At 37.7% G+C, this 18,304-nt stretch overlaps 1 protein-coding gene across 1 annotated transcript; it reads left to right on the plus strand.

Moving 5' to 3' along the window:
- Positions 1–1,101: 1,101 nt before the first annotated feature.
- Positions 1,102–16,790, plus strand: LOC141354182 (pregnancy-specific beta-1-glycoprotein 8-like). The gene is made up of 9 exons (XM_073860015.1): positions 1,102–1,144; positions 6,900–7,253; positions 10,939–11,190; positions 14,099–14,353; positions 14,438–14,695; positions 14,775–14,877; positions 14,960–15,011; positions 15,642–15,719; positions 15,859–16,790. Exons 1-9 carry the CDS (start codon positions 1,102–1,104, stop codon positions 15,976–15,978), a joined length of 1,515 nt encoding a protein of 504 aa, XP_073716116.1. The 3' UTR covers positions 15,979–16,790.
- The last annotated feature ends 1,514 nt before the right edge of the window (positions 16,791–18,304 follow it).

Consider the following 18,304-nt stretch of genomic DNA (forward strand, 5'->3'; position numbering starts at 1 on the left):
GGGGTTTGGGCCAGAATCACTTTCTGCGACTTCCTAGCCCAAACCCCAGCTCTAACCCCAACTCCAGGCGAGAATAGTTTTAAAAGTGGACGAAAAACATGTAGAAACCAATGCAAAAAATAACATCCTAACGCAAACCCCGGATCTAACCCTAACCCCAAGCGACAATGATTTAAAAATAGGAAACAACGATGAGAAAACAAAATATAAAATGACGCGATAAAGAAAGTCGTGCCACAGACACGAACAGCCATTGATAGAAATTCGTACTGGGAAGGACGAAAAAGACATTCGTCTCCAGAGACACGAAAAACAGCGGAAATTCGTGTCATCAAATACGAATAAATTAATCAAAATTTTTCGTTACTATAACACGACTTCCCGTGAGACTGTGTTGAAAATTCAGTACTATGTAGTTCACAATCTTTGTAACAGTTTTCATCCATACATTTCTAACATTTGACCTATAATGTGTTTGTAAATAATTATCTGAAATGACTTTACTCTATACTTTCCTCTCTGTGGTTAAAATGACAGCTTCTGTTCTTACTCAATGCATTTTGAAATTCTTATGAAAAACATCCCACACGTATTTGCATATAAAATGCCACCAGGTTACGGTAATGGAGAGATAATGGAGATGCTTAATGAGAGCTTAATAAGAAATTGTGCATTTATCATCTATTTCAAATATGTATTTCATGAATCTTCCACTCAGAACATTTTTGTTGCATTTGTTTCAAAAACTGTTAGATGACCTGAACTCATTTGTTATTCGTCTTAGCAAAAGAAAGAGGAAGACATGTATTCTAATTACATCAAAAATTGGAAATAAAGAGAAGTAACCATGTCAACCTCATCATTTGCGTGCTGGTTAAATGTAAGAAGATCAGACTAACTACAACACGGTAAGTATCACTTGATCATATTGAAAATCTGTTGCAGAACCCAGTAGCTCACCCATGACATTCGATATATTTGAAAAAGCTTTAACTTTGTAAATAATATTCACTGGTGTGGTTGTAGGACAGACAGTGATTTATAAACATTGATACTCTGTGTGTGTTACAGTATATTGTTCCTAAAGTGATGTCATACATAATGGCTTTTCCTCCTCTCCATCTGATTCTTCTTTTGATTTCAGGTGAGTGATGATACGGTAGAGAGGGAGATTGAAATGCAAGATGTTATACTTTATAAATGCAGTTATCATAACGGTGCACTTTCAGTTATGATGGTACAAAAGGTATCACTGGGGCGGTTCATTTTCAAAAAGTACACTTTTGTAACTAAAAGGAACACACTGATACATATGCATATAACATATTAGGTACATATTGGGACCTTTTCACGAGGGTCCGTCCCCAGTGGTACAACTTTTGTAAAAATCTTTGAGAGTGTGGTTATTTAACATCCTTTTCTAAAAGTTTTGTCTCAGCTGTGCTCCTGTAATGCTTAGTGGTACAACATTGCAGTGCAAAAGGCTATAGATTTGAACCGAAGGAACACACATAATGTTCTGATTTCTTTGAATTCAATAATTGGCTTGATGGCTACATCTGGTGGAAATTTTGTCAATAGCCCTCTCAGAAATACCCTTACTAATAAAAATGCTGATGTGTCAAATACTTATTTTCCCCGCAAATAAGGCAAATAACTCATAAAAACCTCTGGGGTTCGAACGTTCGACACGCAAAGCGAAGCACGCACGTGATTGAGCAGAAAGTGAAGCTTGATTTGTCATCGGTCACATGATTTCTACGTTAAAGTAGAAACATATATATTATGGAGTTACTTTAAAGTCTGCCCCTAAATTCACCACTATCAAATTGTCAGTAATTGACAAATCTATTTCATCTTAAGCAAATCCCTAATCCAAGTAAAATCTCATTTGTTCAACCATGCTAATTTAGCAAAATATGCTTTTGCTTTCTACACTGCAAAAACCCGGGAGATAAATGAACACTGTTCAGTGTTTATATAGGTCCACTCCCCAGAGTGTTAAAGGGGTCATATGATGAAAATGTTAGCATTGACACTTTGTAGGTTTGAGCAAAAATGTGTCGTTTTGGGTGTGTTTTTTAAAATGCAAATGAGCGGATGAAGTGCAAACACTGATCACAATGATGGTGGTTTGTTGTAATTGAAACTCTATTGTGCTGTCAAGTCCAAAAATGTGTCGTTTTGGGTGTGTTTTTTAAAATGCAAATGAGCGGATAAAGTGCAAACACTGATCACAATGATGGTGGTTTGTTGTAATTCAAACTCAATTGTGCTGTCAAGTCCTTCTTTTCTCTCTCTTTCAGAGTTCAGATTAAGGAGGCGGTATTATTCTAATAAGATATCCTTATGACATCATAATGAAAGCCAAATTTCAATGACCTGTTTTTGCTCACACCTGCAGGGTGGCAATGCTAACATTTTCATCATGTGACCCCTTTAAAAAAGTAACACCGGAGAGAGTTAAAAGCTACAATCTTTGACTTTATTCTCTCTATCACCATCTCTGTTTGAAAACTGAAATTGCATTTTAGATCTTACTTGTAGAGTTATTTTCTTAATTTAGGATTAGATATCGGCTGTTTCATTTAAAGTCACCATTATTGTGATTAGTGGTTGTTTTAATTGGACTCTTGAGTCTTAGTCTTAGCTTTTTGGCTTTTTTGGCTGTTATAATTGTATGTGTTTAAAACATGTTTTTGTGGTCAAAGAGGATACACTAGTGCATTTCTATGATTATAATGGTTATTAGGATATACTTTCAAATAACACTCTTAAAAACAGTTAACAGTTTTAGTGACTTCTTACTAGAAGTGTTTATTTCTGTCAATAATATGATACTGTAGTATGAGATCCAGCCATCTCATTGCAGTTTTTCATTCTGAACCATTTTTAAACACTAACACTTACAGATTAACTGCAGTATAATGTAGACACTTAAACATCAAGAATCAGAGTATGAATCACAATGATGGTGACAATAAAATGAAAAGCTTCATGCTGCAATGCATGCTGGATATTAACAAATTACAAATCTCATCCAGAACTCCCAGAATGCACTGCGGCATGAATAAATAATGAACTTTTTTACCATATTCTTTGTCACCATTGTTGAGATTCATACTTCGATTCTTGATGTCTTTGTATCTAGCAGGTTAATGTTTTTGTGCACATTATCAAAATCCTTCAGAATGATAAACTGCTATGAGAGTTCTGGATCTTGAACTGTAGTAATTTGTTATTAAAAGAAGATGATGCTTCTGATGAGGGGGAAAACTATATTAATAAATCTGTTCATTAAATAATTATGTTTGGTTTGAGATTTTGTTTCAACCATCAATATTCAATCACACAACAACTTTTTCTTTGTTATAACAACATGTTTTAAACACACTAAGATATAGCAGTTAGAAAAAACTAACAAGCTAATAGTCAAGAATCAAGTCCAACTAAAACAACCACTGATCACAATAATGGTGACTTTAAATGAAACAGCCAACATCTTAAAGGGGACATATTATGAAAATCTGACTTTTTCCATGTTTAAGTGCTATAATTGTGTCCCCAGTGCTTCTATCAACCTAGAAAATGTTAAAAAGATCAACCCAATAACTTAGTTTTGGTAAACCATTTACTGCAAGCATGTGAAAAATAGGTCATTGTAATTTGGCCCTTATTGTGATGTCAGAATAAGGTAATACCGCCCCCTTTATCTGCACTATCCAACCACAGCACAACCATTTAGTATGGAGAGAAAGAGAGAGAGAAAATAATTCACAGCACAATTGAGTTTCAATTGCAACAAACCACCATCATTGTGATCAGTGGTTGCACTTCATCCGCTCATTTGCATTTTAAATGACACACCCAAAACGGCACACTTTTGCTCAGACCTATTTTAGACTTAGTTTACATCTTTAAAAAAATCTCATAATATGTCCCCTTTAAAGGGGACATATTATGAGATTTTTTTTAACATGTAAACTAAGTCTAAAATAGGTCTGAGCAAAAGTGTGCCGTTTTGGGTGTGTCATTTAAAATGCAAATGAGCGGATGAAGTGCAACCACTGATCACAATGATGGTGGTTTGTTGCAATTGAAACTCAATTGTGCTGTGAAATATTTTATCTCTCTCTTTCTCTCCCTAATGGTTGTGCTGTGGTTGGATAGTGCAGATAAAGGGGGCGGTATTACCTTATTCTGACATCACAATAAGGGCCAAATTACAATGACCTATTTTTTCACATGCTTGCAGAAAATGGTTTACCAAAACTAAGTTATTGGGTTGATCTTTTTAACATTTTCTAGGTTGATAGAAGCACTGGGGACACAATTATAGCACTTAAACATGGAAAAAGTCTGATTTTCATAATATGTCCCCTTTAACATAAGTTAAGTGTGACAAAGTGAACACCAGCGGTTCACCTTTGACGTGGGTAAGTCCCAAAAAATAAAGAAAAAATCCCCAAAACAAAAATGATGGCTCAGACCGCAACTGTACTCTTGTACAAAGTGAAGTTTATTTACAGTGAATCAGGAGAAAAACCAAGGTGATATACACTCTAAAAAAACAAACGGTTCTATATAGCACGAAAACCGTTGATTTGAATCGTAACCATAGAAGAACTGTTTTTAGTGCCATATAGCACCGGTGAAGCACCGGTGAAGCACCACTATAGCACCACATTTGGTTCTACATGGCACTGTGTGGTTCTGCACAGGTGCTTCGCCGGTGCTTCACCGGTGCTGTGTGGCACTAGGAGACGGGTCTTCTGTGATTACGAGCAAAGAACCACTTTTGGTGCTATATAGCACCGTTTGTTTTTAGAGTGTATTTATATTTACAAGTGTAGAAACCAAAACCCAAAATACCAAAAAATAAATAAAACAAAACAATGACGAAAAATATACACAATTAAATATTCACAATATATCAATAGCAACGTCTCCACAACCACTCACTCCGGTCGACTTGGTAAACAAGTCCTGATTGTGAGTCTGGCCTCCCTCTTTATAGAGCCAGACTCCTCCCCTTCAATGGGAGTTCCCATAACCAGGTAAGTATCCAGGTAAGTATTTTAAATTGCCATTAAACTCAGATCCAGTGAGTTTAAACACAAACATGACATTATATACACATAACAAAACATCTATTTGACACATAGCCCCTTTAACAATGACATACAAAACAACACCCCCCTAAATACAAACATAATGGACTCTGCCAACCTTCGCGAATACTGCGCCAGGGCGGCACACTCTGTGACGTCATAAGCGTGTGCCGCTCAATCGCTCAGGTTCGCCGGCGCAGCATCCCATCCCGGAAGGCTGGCTTAACAAACAAACCAAACAAACAAACAAAACAAAGTGTGTGCATGTGTATGAAATAACAGGATTAACTGGGGGAAATGTTGATGACTGAAATGTCCATGTGAATCGGCTTTGTGTGCACCCGCCCCCGAATCTGGGTATAATTAAGGTAAGTGTATGCGGTGTATGTGCGTGTATGTATGTGTGTGTGCGCCAGTGTTGCCTGCTCAGCGTGGTTGGCGATCGTGCTCCATCACGAAAATAACTATACAAGTAAGTTGTAAAATGCAATTTTAGATTTCAAACAGAGATGGTGATAGAGAGAATAAAGTCACAGATTGTAGCTTTTGGCTCTCTCCGGTGTTGCTTTTTTGACACTCTGGAGAGTGGACCTATATAAACACTGAGCAGTGTTAATTTAACTCCCGGGTTTTTGCAGTGTACAACAAAACAACAAGTTATATCGAGTACACGTAAGTCTACGTGTCATCACAAGAATACAACTTTTGTTATGTCGAGATCACAAGAAAACATGCAAGCAAAAATAAATATAGTACACAACCGTTCTTGGCTTCAAATACCAAATTACTAATTGAGCAGCTCAACAACTGAGGTAATGTAATGAATCTACCTGTTAATACAACAAACTGTCATCTCCACCCTTCAAAGAGTGGACACAGATTGTGAGAGATGCAATGATGGTGGTTTGTTGAAATTGAAAGGCAATTGTGCTGTCAGTTATCGCCTCTCTCTCTCTTTCTCTCTGCAGTGCCGTGGTTGGATAGTGCAGATTAAGGGGCGGTATTATTGTAATTGGCTTTGCTTTTCTACCTAAGTCACAAAACAGGCAAAATCTGAATGACCGAATTTTTCACATGCTTGCAGAGAATGGATTACCAAAACAAAGTTACTACGTTTTCTTGGTTGATAGAAGCCCTGGGGACCCAATTATAGCACTTAAACATGAAAAAGTCAGATTTCCATGCTATGACCCCTTTAATAGTTAAAGGGGACATATTATGAAAATCTGACTTTTTCCATGTTTGGGTGCTGTAGTTGTGTCCTCAGTGCTTCTATCGACCTAGAGAATGTTGGAAGGATCAACCCAGTGACTTGGTTTTGGTGAACCATTTTCTGCAAGCATGTGAGAAATAGGTCATTGTAATTTGGCCCTTATTGTGATGTCAGAATAAGGTAATACCGCCCCCTTTATCTGCACTATCCAACCACAGCACAACCATTTAGTATGGAGAGAAAGAGAGAGATAAAATAATTCACAGCACAATAGAGTTTCGATTGCAACAAACCACCATCGTTGTGATCAGTGGTTGCACTTCATTCGCTCATTTGCATTTTGAATGACACGCCCAGGGCGGCACACTTTTGCTCAGACCTATTTTAGACTTAGTTTACATCTTAAAAAAAATCTCATAATATGTCCCCTTTAAACTTGAACATTGCACTGAATGTTGTGTATGATCAGAGCTACATGCTTATGTAATCAGATCATCATTTTTAGTTTTGTAATTTAAAACAGTTTTCATACAGTAGTACTGTACAATTATTTATCTAATTTATCTATTTTTCAGGAGTTTATAGTGCTGATGATGAGTGGGGTGTGAATTACAGCTCTCCATCCATCTGTGCACTAAAGGGCTCAACAGTGATAATAAACTGCACTTATAAATACCCTACTGGACATCAGATCATGAAAGTCTTCTGGACCAAAACTGATGTTAGACAACCAAATAATGATTTTCCAGATCTGTCTGAGGACTCTGAATACAGTCAGAGGATTCAGTATCTGGGAGTTAAACATCACGACTGCACCATGAGACTGACTGATGTGAGACAGACAGATTCACACAAATACTATTTCAGATTTACTACTAACGCAGGTGGAAATTGGACCGGTACACCTGGCGTGTCTCTTAATATTTCAGGTAAATGAATTACTCATTGATGAAAATAATGTGTGTTGAATGATGTGTAGAAATTTGTATGGGCCTTTTTGCACTTCATGTATTCTCTCTGATAGCTATCTGATTTATTAAAACGGTTCCATTTACATTTGGCCACAGAAATGCGTCTTGGTTGAATGGATATCAATCCTATCTTTTTTCCTGAGCAAAATGCAAATGCACAATTTATAGGAGGATCTTTGTTGACATCTTTGTACGCATGCACGAGTGGTTGTGTGGCAACAAAACAAACAGTCTGGCTGGCTGTAAAGACGCGAAGAGCACTTTCAAGAGAGTTAGCGGGCAAAATCACAATATATAAGCACTTTAACATCTGAAGACCGGAGAAGGTTTGAAGAGAAGCTCAAATTTGTATTGGTGACAAAATCAAAGTTATTCAAAGCTCATGTGAGATCTGGGCAGAGGTGTAAAATCCATGTGCCATGAGTAAAAGTCCTCTCCAGTATTTTGTTCCCATCGCCTGGATTTGCTAATTAGCACAGTTTTCAGCAGGAGGTGACCTGGCTCGTTGGTGTTTTAAGCCCTCAACAAAGCCTTCAAGGCAGCGCTGCCTAGCACTCCACGTGCCCCGAGCGTTTCAGCCTATTACAGCTCTGGTGCTAGATATCGAGCCTTCCACCAGCTTTGGTCAGGTGAGTAGCGCAGATATGGTAAGATAGGAATGCGACTGTATTTGAGTTCAGCTCAAATTTGTTTGAGCATTTAAGTGACATGTTTCTAAGTTTTCACGTGTCTGTGGGACTACTTTCTATTGGTTGTTCATTTTTTTTCCTATTTTCTTTACGTTGTTGCTTGAGATTGGGGTTAGAACAACTTTCTAACCAAAACATGCAACTGGAACAATTAAGAAAGTCGTGCCACAGACAAGTAAAAACACAGAAACACATCACTTAAACACTCGAAACATTTCAAACTGAATTCAAAAACAGTCACATTCCTATCTAACCATATCTGCGCTACTCATCTGACCAACGGTGAGCTCGAACTGCCAGAAGCTGGCGGAATGCTCGATATCTAGCACCAGTGCTGTGATTGGCTGAAACGCTTGGGGCACGGGGAGTGCCTTCCAGGCAGCGCTCTATCGTTTTGCGGTCCAGTTCCGTTACAGCATCCAGTGGCTTTCTGGGAGGTAACTGCACTGCCCCATGTCACTGTTTAAAATGGCAATTTTTTTTTATAATTAACAAGAAGTTTATAGACATTATAGATATTGTAAGTAATCAGCTGAACAAAATATATTACACTGGCCTAGTGGTTTTTGGATATTTTCCTGCAAAATCTTACAAATTGTACCTTTAAGATTAAGCTTATATACACCATAAGGCAATGCTTATTCTATTACCTTGTTCACATTGTCAGCCCATATCTGATTTTGGTGCATATCTGATTTGACAGACTCACTGTTCATATTGTGTATTACAACTGTTCAGATCCGATCTGTGTGTCCTGTAGCATTCTGCCATATTACGGATTATCTGCACTGTTTCTATGGCAATAACGTTGCGCAATCTTCCTCGCCATTTGATGTTGTAAAAAAACTATATTCCCCAATACATGGACTTTCCCAAACACCCCTTTCATTTCCTCAGAAATGGACTGTTCCAAAGTTCGCAAACGGATTTCTGGAAATGCGATTTGAAAAGGATTTCAAACCAACCTGAGACAGATTAGAAAAAACGGATTTCATGTGGTTTTTGGGCGTTCACAAGTTCTAAATGTGATTGGATTCCAATTGGACATCCCAGCTAGAAATAAAAAGCTCCAAGAACGCTCCCCGAAAGCCCCCGAATGCCCCCCAAAACACTCCGCCAACGCCAAAAGCGGCCAGTTTTTTTTAAGTTCTAGGAACGTTTCTGTTGTCTGAACGTTAGAGTAATGTTACATTTTACCATTTTTAAACGTTATGACAATGTCATGTTTTAATGTTCACACAATGTTTAAAACAACAGCTGTTTATTATATTGACTTGTTTAATTGTTCTGTAAATGATAGAGAAACATTGCATTTTATTATTTTAGAAAACATTATTTCTGTATGCAGCAAATACATCGCTGTAGAAAACTCAATTCACTTACTAGGTTTAGATGTTGATGTTTGTTTCATTTTAAGTCACCCTTATTGTGATTAGTGTTTGTTTTAGTTGGTCTCTTGACACTTGACTTTTTGCTTTCTAGTTTTTTCCTGGTTGTGTTAACTTTATGTTAATGCACCACATTTGTTATGAACATGCCAAGTTAATAATGTTATTCTGCGGTTGTTGGTACATAATGGTAAAGATCATCACCTAATTCATTTACTAATCAAAACTTTATTTTCTGTCCAAAATGTAAATGAGATCCAGCTCTTTCACAGCAGTTTGTCATTAAGGAGTTTTAGAAACTTTGGACAAAAAATATCTGCTGTACACCTGGGATGCACAAACATCAAGAATCAGACTATGAATCTCAATCATGGTGACAATTAAATGAAAAACTTCATGCTGCAATGCATGCTGGGTATTAACAAATTACAAATCTCATTCAGGACTCCCAGCATGCACTGCAGCATGGAGAAATAAGGATTTTTTTAAACAATTTTGATTGTCGCCATGGTTGAGATTCGTGGTCTGATTCTTGATGTTTGGGCATCCCAACTGTGCAGCGGATGTTTTTTGTCCAAAGTTTCTAAAACTTCTTAATGACAAACTGCTGTGAGAGAGTTGGATCTAATATACGTTATTGGCAGAAAATAAACTTTTGATTTGTAAATGAATTAGGTGATGATCTTTAGCATTATGTACCAACAACCACAGAAATACACTATTAACTTTTCATAACAAATGTGGTGCATTAACACAAAGTTAACACAACGAGAAAAAAGTCAAGTGTCAAGAGACCAACTAAAACAAACACGAATCACAATAAGGGTGACTTAAAATGAAACAAAACATCAACATCTAAACCTAGTAAGTGAATTGAGTTTTCTACAGCAATATATTTACTGAACATTCAGAAATAATGTTTTCTAAAATAATAAAATGCAATGTTTCTCTATCATTTACATAACAATTAAACAAGTCAATATAATAAACAGCTGTTGTTTTAAACATTGTGTGAATATTAAAACATGACATTGTCATAACGTTTAAAAATGGTAAAATGTAACATTACTCTAACGTTCAGACAACAGAAACGTTCCTAGAACATAAAAAAAACTGGCCGCTTTTAACGTTGGCAGAATGTTTTTGGGAACATTCGGGAACTTTCAGGGAACGTTCTGAGAACTTTTTATTTCTAGCTGGGATGCACCAAAAGCAGATTTGGACTGACAGTTTGAACAAGGTAAATGTTGGACAAGGGCATGAGCTGGAGCGCACAGTACAGAGCAGCAGGCGATTGAGATGACCCGATGCTAATGTTTGGCAGGAGTAAAGCTCTGTCATACGTAGCTTCATCAATCAGATGTTTTTACACATGTCCAGTTTCATCTGAAATGCGTCCCAGACCACGTCCCACAGTGGTTTGAGTGATTGGATTTAAATCCATCTCGAAAACGTTTGGGGGCATTTATACTTTTACTCTTTTTACGATCTGATAGCTATCCGATCAGAGAAAACGCATGAAGTTACCAGGTGTAAAAAGGCTTTTTATATGTGATGTGTTGTCAGATCTTCAGGTGGAGTCTTCAGGTGAGAGAGTGACAGAGGGACATTCAGTGACTCTTACATGTAAAAGCAGATGCAGTCTGACTGACAGATCAACATTCATCTGGTTTAAAAACACACAGTCATTAAGTGAGAGAACAGACAGAAACAATCAACTCATCCTGCAGTCAGTAAGAAGAGAGGATGCAGGCAACTATAACTGTGCTGTACAGGGAAACAATCTCACATCACCTCATCAATATCTCAATGTCATCTGTAAGTTCATATCTAATTCTTAAAAGCTTTATTGGCTACTTCATTGGGTCAAATTTTGCACTACTAAGCAGTTTCTACCCAGATAGCAAGCAACCATTAAAACAATGTTAAAAATCACAACAATAAAAGAAAGCTTCATGTTGGAATGCATGCCGAGTATCAACTAGGGTTGTGCCGATAGCCGATAGTATTGTGTATCGACGATCTTCAGACATATCGCCAATGGCAGGCTTTCATGGCGATAGTCATGACGATTGTTGGCGAATGGTTATTATTATTATCATCATAGTTTTATATTAACACCTACAATGCATGCTTTTCCTTACATGAGGGTTTGTGGGCTTCACTTTACGCGGAGAGCTTGTAAAGAGAGAATTCCTTCTTGCACGTACCTGCACTTAATGCGCGCGTCTTGGTCTCCTTCTACCACTAAATCCAGCGCACCGCGTCATGACCAGCTGCGCTTCTCTCTGTCTCACGTGCACGCGCTCTCGCGTCTGTCCGAATCTAAACATAAAATAAAGTAGTAATCCTTATGTATTTGTTCAGTTTAATGCGTTTCATGCGAGCTGAGGCAAACTTTACTTTTTGTTTAAAATATGACCCGCTGCATATTAGCGCCTCTCTCTCACTCTCGCGTACGTGCAGAGAGCTGCGCTCTGTCCGAAGTCAGATCACTAGGTATTAATCCTGTTTATGATATGCATTTTAATGAGTTGCAGCAACACGTCCCTCGTGTTTAATATATGATCGCGTTCTGCTGGACCGATGCATTTAAAAAGGCACCTCATGAGAGCACCACTGCTTGACACATGTAGTCTTCTGCAACAGCACTAAACAAATGCATTGAATTGTTTGTATGTGTGCGCATGTGTGTGTGCGTGCGCAGATGCATGTTTTTACAGTTATTAAAGGGGCGGTGAATTTGTTGATTTTATTGTTTTATTGTTGTCTGATGTCTACTCATGATGTTCGCGTGGTTTTTACATTCAAAAACATCAAAAGCAATAAGTAATAGGCTATTTTGTAACATGGATTAAAGGCTGTCTGGAAAAATGGTTCGTTTGAAGGGGTGGGCCGTACTGAAGACCTGGACGTAAACGCCCACTGCTATGATTGGACAGCTTCATTACCCGTCATTACATGTGGGCAAATGTTTTAAAAACAGTAATGTATAAAAATAGCAGCGAACACATTTATGTTTGAGCCACAAAATATTCTGGGTGCTAAAGATGATACACATAAATGACAATACGTATAGTAAAGTAGAAACAAAAATTTAAACTCGACGTGAGTAAGTACCGTATACAACACAGTAAGCGTGCATCAGAATCTAAACTGCGGCTGATAAATCCTTATCAATAACTTTGTATATTTCTATTGTGCTTGTGAGTTTGCTCTTAGATACACGTAATGTTAAATACCACAGTTATATGATAAAAAATAAGCTTTGTTGAGTGTTGAACTTTTCAAACGCAACTTACCTAAACTACCGTATACAACACAGTAAACGGGCATCAGAATCTAAACTGCGGCTGATAAATCCTTCTTTATCAATAACACTATATATTTCTACCGTTAAATTACAGTCGTGTTGTTAAGTGGTGTATCTTTATTAATCTTTTAATGTTTTTAGTACATTAAAACAGTCAAACAAACGTGTTTAGACACGGATGTTATAACAGACATATCAAGCGATCTCTTCTAACAAAGCAATAGTGAAACGCAGTAACTTAAATAAACTTACTGTGTACTGCTGTGTCATTTTTGTCAGATCCAATATCAGTGGTGTTTTTAATCACAGTCTCTCTGCAAATCCAGCATCGACTTCTTTACAAATGAATCTGTGTACACAAAGTAAACACTCCCCACTCGAGCTGGAACTTCTTCAAAAGCAAACTTTATCCACGCATTACTAATGTTGAGACTCCGTTATCCAGCGTCTGTGTTCTTCCCATAGACCGTTCTTCCACAACCGAAAATGCGTTTCCATGGTTACTTCAGATCATCGCGTCAAAATAAAAGTCTCTCAGAAAAAATTTATTTAAAAGTCATTTTGGTTACATTTGACAATCTTTAAAGACATGTTTACTGATTGAGACACACGTGTGTCACGTGAAGCTGTGGGCGGGGCTACAAAAGTGGTCCTTGTATTTGGCTATAGGGAGGTGCTTCAATTTTACTTTGACGTCATACATTTCTGAATTCCACGCTGCCTTGTTTTACTGGCTTGGTGCCAAAAACTGTTATATTTCAGTAGCACGGACGTTTTCAGTTCTGAAACTTGCAGGATGTTCATTTAAGTATGATGGCCTCTTATATAACAAATTATCAAGTTAAAATTGAGTATTTGATTCACCGCTCCTTTAAGTAATCATGATAGGGTTTTAATGACGCGCTCGCATTAATGGCATCAGTTTTAAGAAGGTTGTGGTCATGACAGTGTTGCTCTTGTTTTTTTTTGTCCACCCATCAAGTGACTTGTTATAATAAGTAAAAAATTAACAAAAAAAAAAATGAGTAAACTACTGCCCCACCCCGATAATATCGTGTATCGCCGATCTCACAGGCTGACAATAGGACAATCTGAAAATAGGGCATATCGCCCAACACTAGTATCAACATAGTAATAAACTAATCCATGACTCCCAGCATGCAATGCAGTTGATCGTTTTATCTGAATTAGTTCGATGATTGTCACCATTGTTGAGTCAAGGGCTAAACTAAAGCAAACATTGATCATCATAATTTGTGGTTTGTTGAAATTTCACATTTTCTATATTAATGGAGGGTTCAAAGTGATATTGATTCAGTGCAAAATCACCTGTTTTGAACATTGATTCAATGTTGTTGTTTTTTTGCCTACTCCCTTACTATCTGGGCAATATCTTATATTGTATATCTTTAGATGCTCCAAATAATCCTATAATCTCCATCAGACCTTCTGGGAAAATAATGGAGGGTGATTCAGTGAATCTGACCTGCAGCAGTGATGCAAATCCACTTGTTCAAAACTACACCTGGTTTAGAGGTATACGTTATATTGGATCTGGAAGACTCTACATCATCTCAAAGATCAGATCAGATCAGAGTGGACAATACAAGTGCAAGTCCAGCAATGAACTTGGACAGAAATATTCAGCAGTGACATTAAATGTCTTATGTAAGTTCATTATAAAACAGTGTAGAACATTCCAGCAAGAGTAACACAAATGTTGTACATTGACAATAAAATATATTTTTTCAGTTCCTCCAAAGAATGTGATGGCATCCATCAGTGGATCTGATGAAATAATGGAGGGTGATTCAGTGAATCTGACCTGCATCAATGAATCAAATCCACCTGTTCAGATCTACAGCTGGTTTAAGGTGAATGAAACATCATCTGTTGGATCTGGACAGACGTACAGCATCACTAACATTAACTCCAGTCACAGTGGATGGTTTTACTGTGAGGCTCAGAATGAAGTCGGATCTCAGACATCTGCTGCTGTGTTAGTGACAGGTGAAGGGTTTATTAATGTTTCACCTTATGTGTTTCTTCAGTGTGAAGAGTAAAATTTAGTGATTTCTTCCTCTTTCAGTGAATCGTAGATTTAATTATAATCTACTGTTTGGCATCAAAGCGGCATGTGGAGGATTATTCATCATTATTATAACCATCATCCTGCTTATAATGTACAATCGGTGAGTCTTTGATTGGAAAACATGACATTGTTTAATTAACAATGAAATGAAATAACACAATTATGTTTACTTTATTTGACAGTAAAAGGAAACAGATGAATAATAAAGCAACAGCTGCAATTAATGAGAATGAGGTAAGATGATCAAAGTCTTCTGCAGCAGCTCTCAAATTCACGTTATTTTATGATCAATAACTTAAAGGGGACATATTATGAAAATCTGACTTTTTCCATGTTTAAGTGCTATAATTGTGTTCCCAGTGCTTCTATCAACCTAGAAAATGTTAAAAAGATCAACCCAATAACTTAGTTTTGGTAAACCATTTTCTGCAAGCATGTGAAAAAATAGGTCATTGTAATTTGGCCCTTATTGTGATGTCAGAATAAGGTAATACCGCCCCCTTTATCTGCACTATCCAACCACAGCACAACCATTTAGTATGGAGAGAAAGAGAGAGATAAAATATTTCACAGCACAATTGAGTTTCAATTGCAACAAACCACCATCATTGTGATCAGTGGTTGCACTTCATCCGCTCATTTGCATTTTAAATGACACACCCAAAACGGAACACTTTTGCTCAGACCTATTTTAGACTTAGTTTACATATTAAAAAAATCTCATAATATGTCCCCTTTAAACTTCAATGTGTTATTCACACAAGCTAATGTACATGTGTAAGAATGAGTTTAGAAGTACATTGCACATGCATGGAAAACTGTAACACTACATCTATAAAGTAACTTTAATTTCTTTTCTTACAGAGTGATGTTATCAGTAATAACACTTACATAAATGTTGACCTCATGACCAGATCCTCTAATCCATACAACACAATTACAGTAAGACAGACATCATAGACTATATTTCTCAAAGACTTTGTGTGATAAAAGTCGTGCCAAGTATCACTAAACAAAGTAAACAAATAAAATCTCTGTCTCTCTCTCTCTCTCTCTCTCTCTCTCTCTCTCTCTCACTCAGACTGTTTATCCCGAAAATCCCGAAGAAACGTACACTGATTACAATTCAAGCTCTCCTATATATGAGAATCTATCAGCACCTGTCCCAACTGCAGATTATATCAATACAGTTAAAATGTGAATGTTTCACTAAATACTAAATCTTTCTTCTTTACAAGCTCGCGCAGATGGGTCATGTCACGAACAGTAATCAAAGAATCTTGATCAAACTCAATACCTTACAATCCTATATAACAGTGGTTTTTCGTATCTGGTTCTGAAATAGATCTGAAAATCATGCATGAGCAAGAGATACGAGCATGCAGAAGAATATTCGTGCTGGAAAAGTGTGCAAAGGCTGGGATCAGCGCTAACTCGACTCTTTTTATGCTCTTGCAGCTGGACGACACGTGACTTTTGGGACTTTGGGGCAGGATTGGTGTCTTCGCACCTGTGATTAGTTGTTTGATTTAATTATGGCGCTTTTCCATTGCAAAGTGCCCCTCGGTTTGGTTTGGTTTGGGTCGGGTCAGCTCACCTCACTTTGGCGTGGTTAGCTTTTCCATCTAGTTTAGTATCACTTCGCAGCGAGCGGTATTATAGGCGTGTCATTATATTTGCGCTGCATACTGCTGTGACATCATACAAGTGAGAGCGTTGTTGTACATTCCCATACATTTATTTATTTCTCAGTCCACCACAAAATTAAAATTGGCCACCACAAACAGATGTTTGCACATCGCGTTTATCACTTCCTCTGTCTCACATAACAGTTTCTGTTCAAACACCCGTCGCATCAGTCGACGGCGTTCCGCTGAGCCTCTATTAATTTGCATTTCAGCATATATAATGCTGACGTGCACGTCGCGAATGTGCCACCACAAACTGCAAGTATGGAAAAAAACTGTTCTGGTGTTCCTGGTTCTCAACCTGTGGATGTTTTTCATCGCTAAAAGGGAGCGCAAGCTAGCAGTAAGCTAAAGCTAATCTTTTAGCGATGACGCTGATGACGATTCTCTCAGACCAATCAGTGATCTACAGTGTTTTCGCGTCACGTTTGGTATCAGCTCGGGTCGCTTGGAACCCCAACTGAGGTGGTACGAAAAAAAGTATCGGGTACTACGTACTGAACCCAATGGAAAAGCTCTCAAAAGTAGGCTGACCTACTCCAAACTAAACCAAACCGTGGAGTACTATTCAATGGAAAAGCGGCATTAGTGACACGTAAAATCTTTTGTTCCACAATCCATGTCCAGTCAATCTAGGGTGAGAAGACACATTTTAACAGAGGTGGGTGATCCATGTGCCATGGGTGGAGGTCCTCTCCAGGATTTTGTTCCGGTCGCCTGGGTTGGCTAATTGGCACAGCTTTCCAGTTTTTCGGCGGGAGGTGACCTCCTGGCTTGTTGGTGTTTAAAGGCAATCCCCATGCCCCGAGCGTTTCAGCCAATCACAGCACTGGTGCTAGATATCGAGCCTTCCGCCAGCTTCTGGCAGTTTGAGCTCACTGTTGGTCAGGTGAGTAGCGCAGATATCGTAAGATAGGAATGTGACTGTATTTATATTGAGCTCGAATGTTTCAAGTGTTTAAGAGACGTGTTTCCACGTTTTTGTGGCACGACTTTCTTTTTTGTGACAGTTTCTTGTATTGGTTATTCAATTGTTTTCCCAATTTTCTTACCATTGTAGCTTGGGATTGGGGTTAAAACAACTTTGTTACATAAAATGACATACTAACCCAACTCTAACCCCAAGCGAAAACAGTTTAAAATTCTGACAAATTAAAATATAAACCAATGCTTAAAATGACATCCACATTTATGCTGACCAACGGTGAGCTCCAACTGCCAGAAGCTGGTGGAAGGCTTGATATCTAGCACCAGTGCTGTGATTGGCTGAAACGCTTGGGGCATGGCGATTGCCTTCCAGGGAACTCTTCCTTGAAGGCTTCGTTGAGGGCTTAAAACACCAACGAGCCAAGAGTTCACCTCCTGCTGAAAAACTGTGCTAATTAGCAAATATAGGTGATTGGAACAAAATACTGGAGAGGAGTTTTGCTCATGGCGCATGGATTACCCACCTCTGCATTTTAATATGACCTAGAACTGTGTGAAATTTTGGTTGTTTTGTCTTTAATTTTCATGTGGTAACATCACACTGTAATTCACTAAAAGGAGTTTTTTATGTTCTTTTCAATCTTGATACGTGTTTTTATTTTAACTTTAAGGCTTCTGTCTGATGCTTTTTTATTATGTTCACCATAATATAACATGTATTAATTAATATTTCATCAGTAGTAATGCTTTATTTGGAGAAAGAATTTTAAATAAAATCTTAGCAGGTCTTGGTGGTGCCTCTCGGCCCTTAGACAATTCAAATTTTGTTAATAAAGCTGTCAGTTTTACAGTGGTTCTTAAAGTTATTCCTGAAGGCAGACTGCTCTGCACATTTTGTATTTGCTTTATTTA

This window comes from Misgurnus anguillicaudatus, chromosome 3 (genome assembly GCF_027580225.2).
Source record: "Misgurnus anguillicaudatus chromosome 3, ASM2758022v2, whole genome shotgun sequence".
Taxonomy (NCBI): Eukaryota; Metazoa; Chordata; class Actinopteri; order Cypriniformes; family Cobitidae; genus Misgurnus; species Misgurnus anguillicaudatus.

Excerpts from the sequence above, each read along its gene's own strand:
- LOC141354182 (XM_073860015.1), top strand. The coding sequence starts at position 1,102 with ATGGCTTTTCCTCCTCTCCATCTGATTCTTCTTTTGATTTCAG. Across the intron at positions 1,145-6,899 it reads GATTCTTCTTTTGATTTCAG|GAGTTTATAGTGCTGATGAT; the intron begins GTGAGTGATGAT and ends TCTATTTTTCAG. Across the intron at positions 14,878-14,959 it reads CTGCTTATAATGTACAATCG|TAAAAGGAAACAGATGAATA; the intron begins GTGAGTCTTTGA and ends TTTATTTGACAG.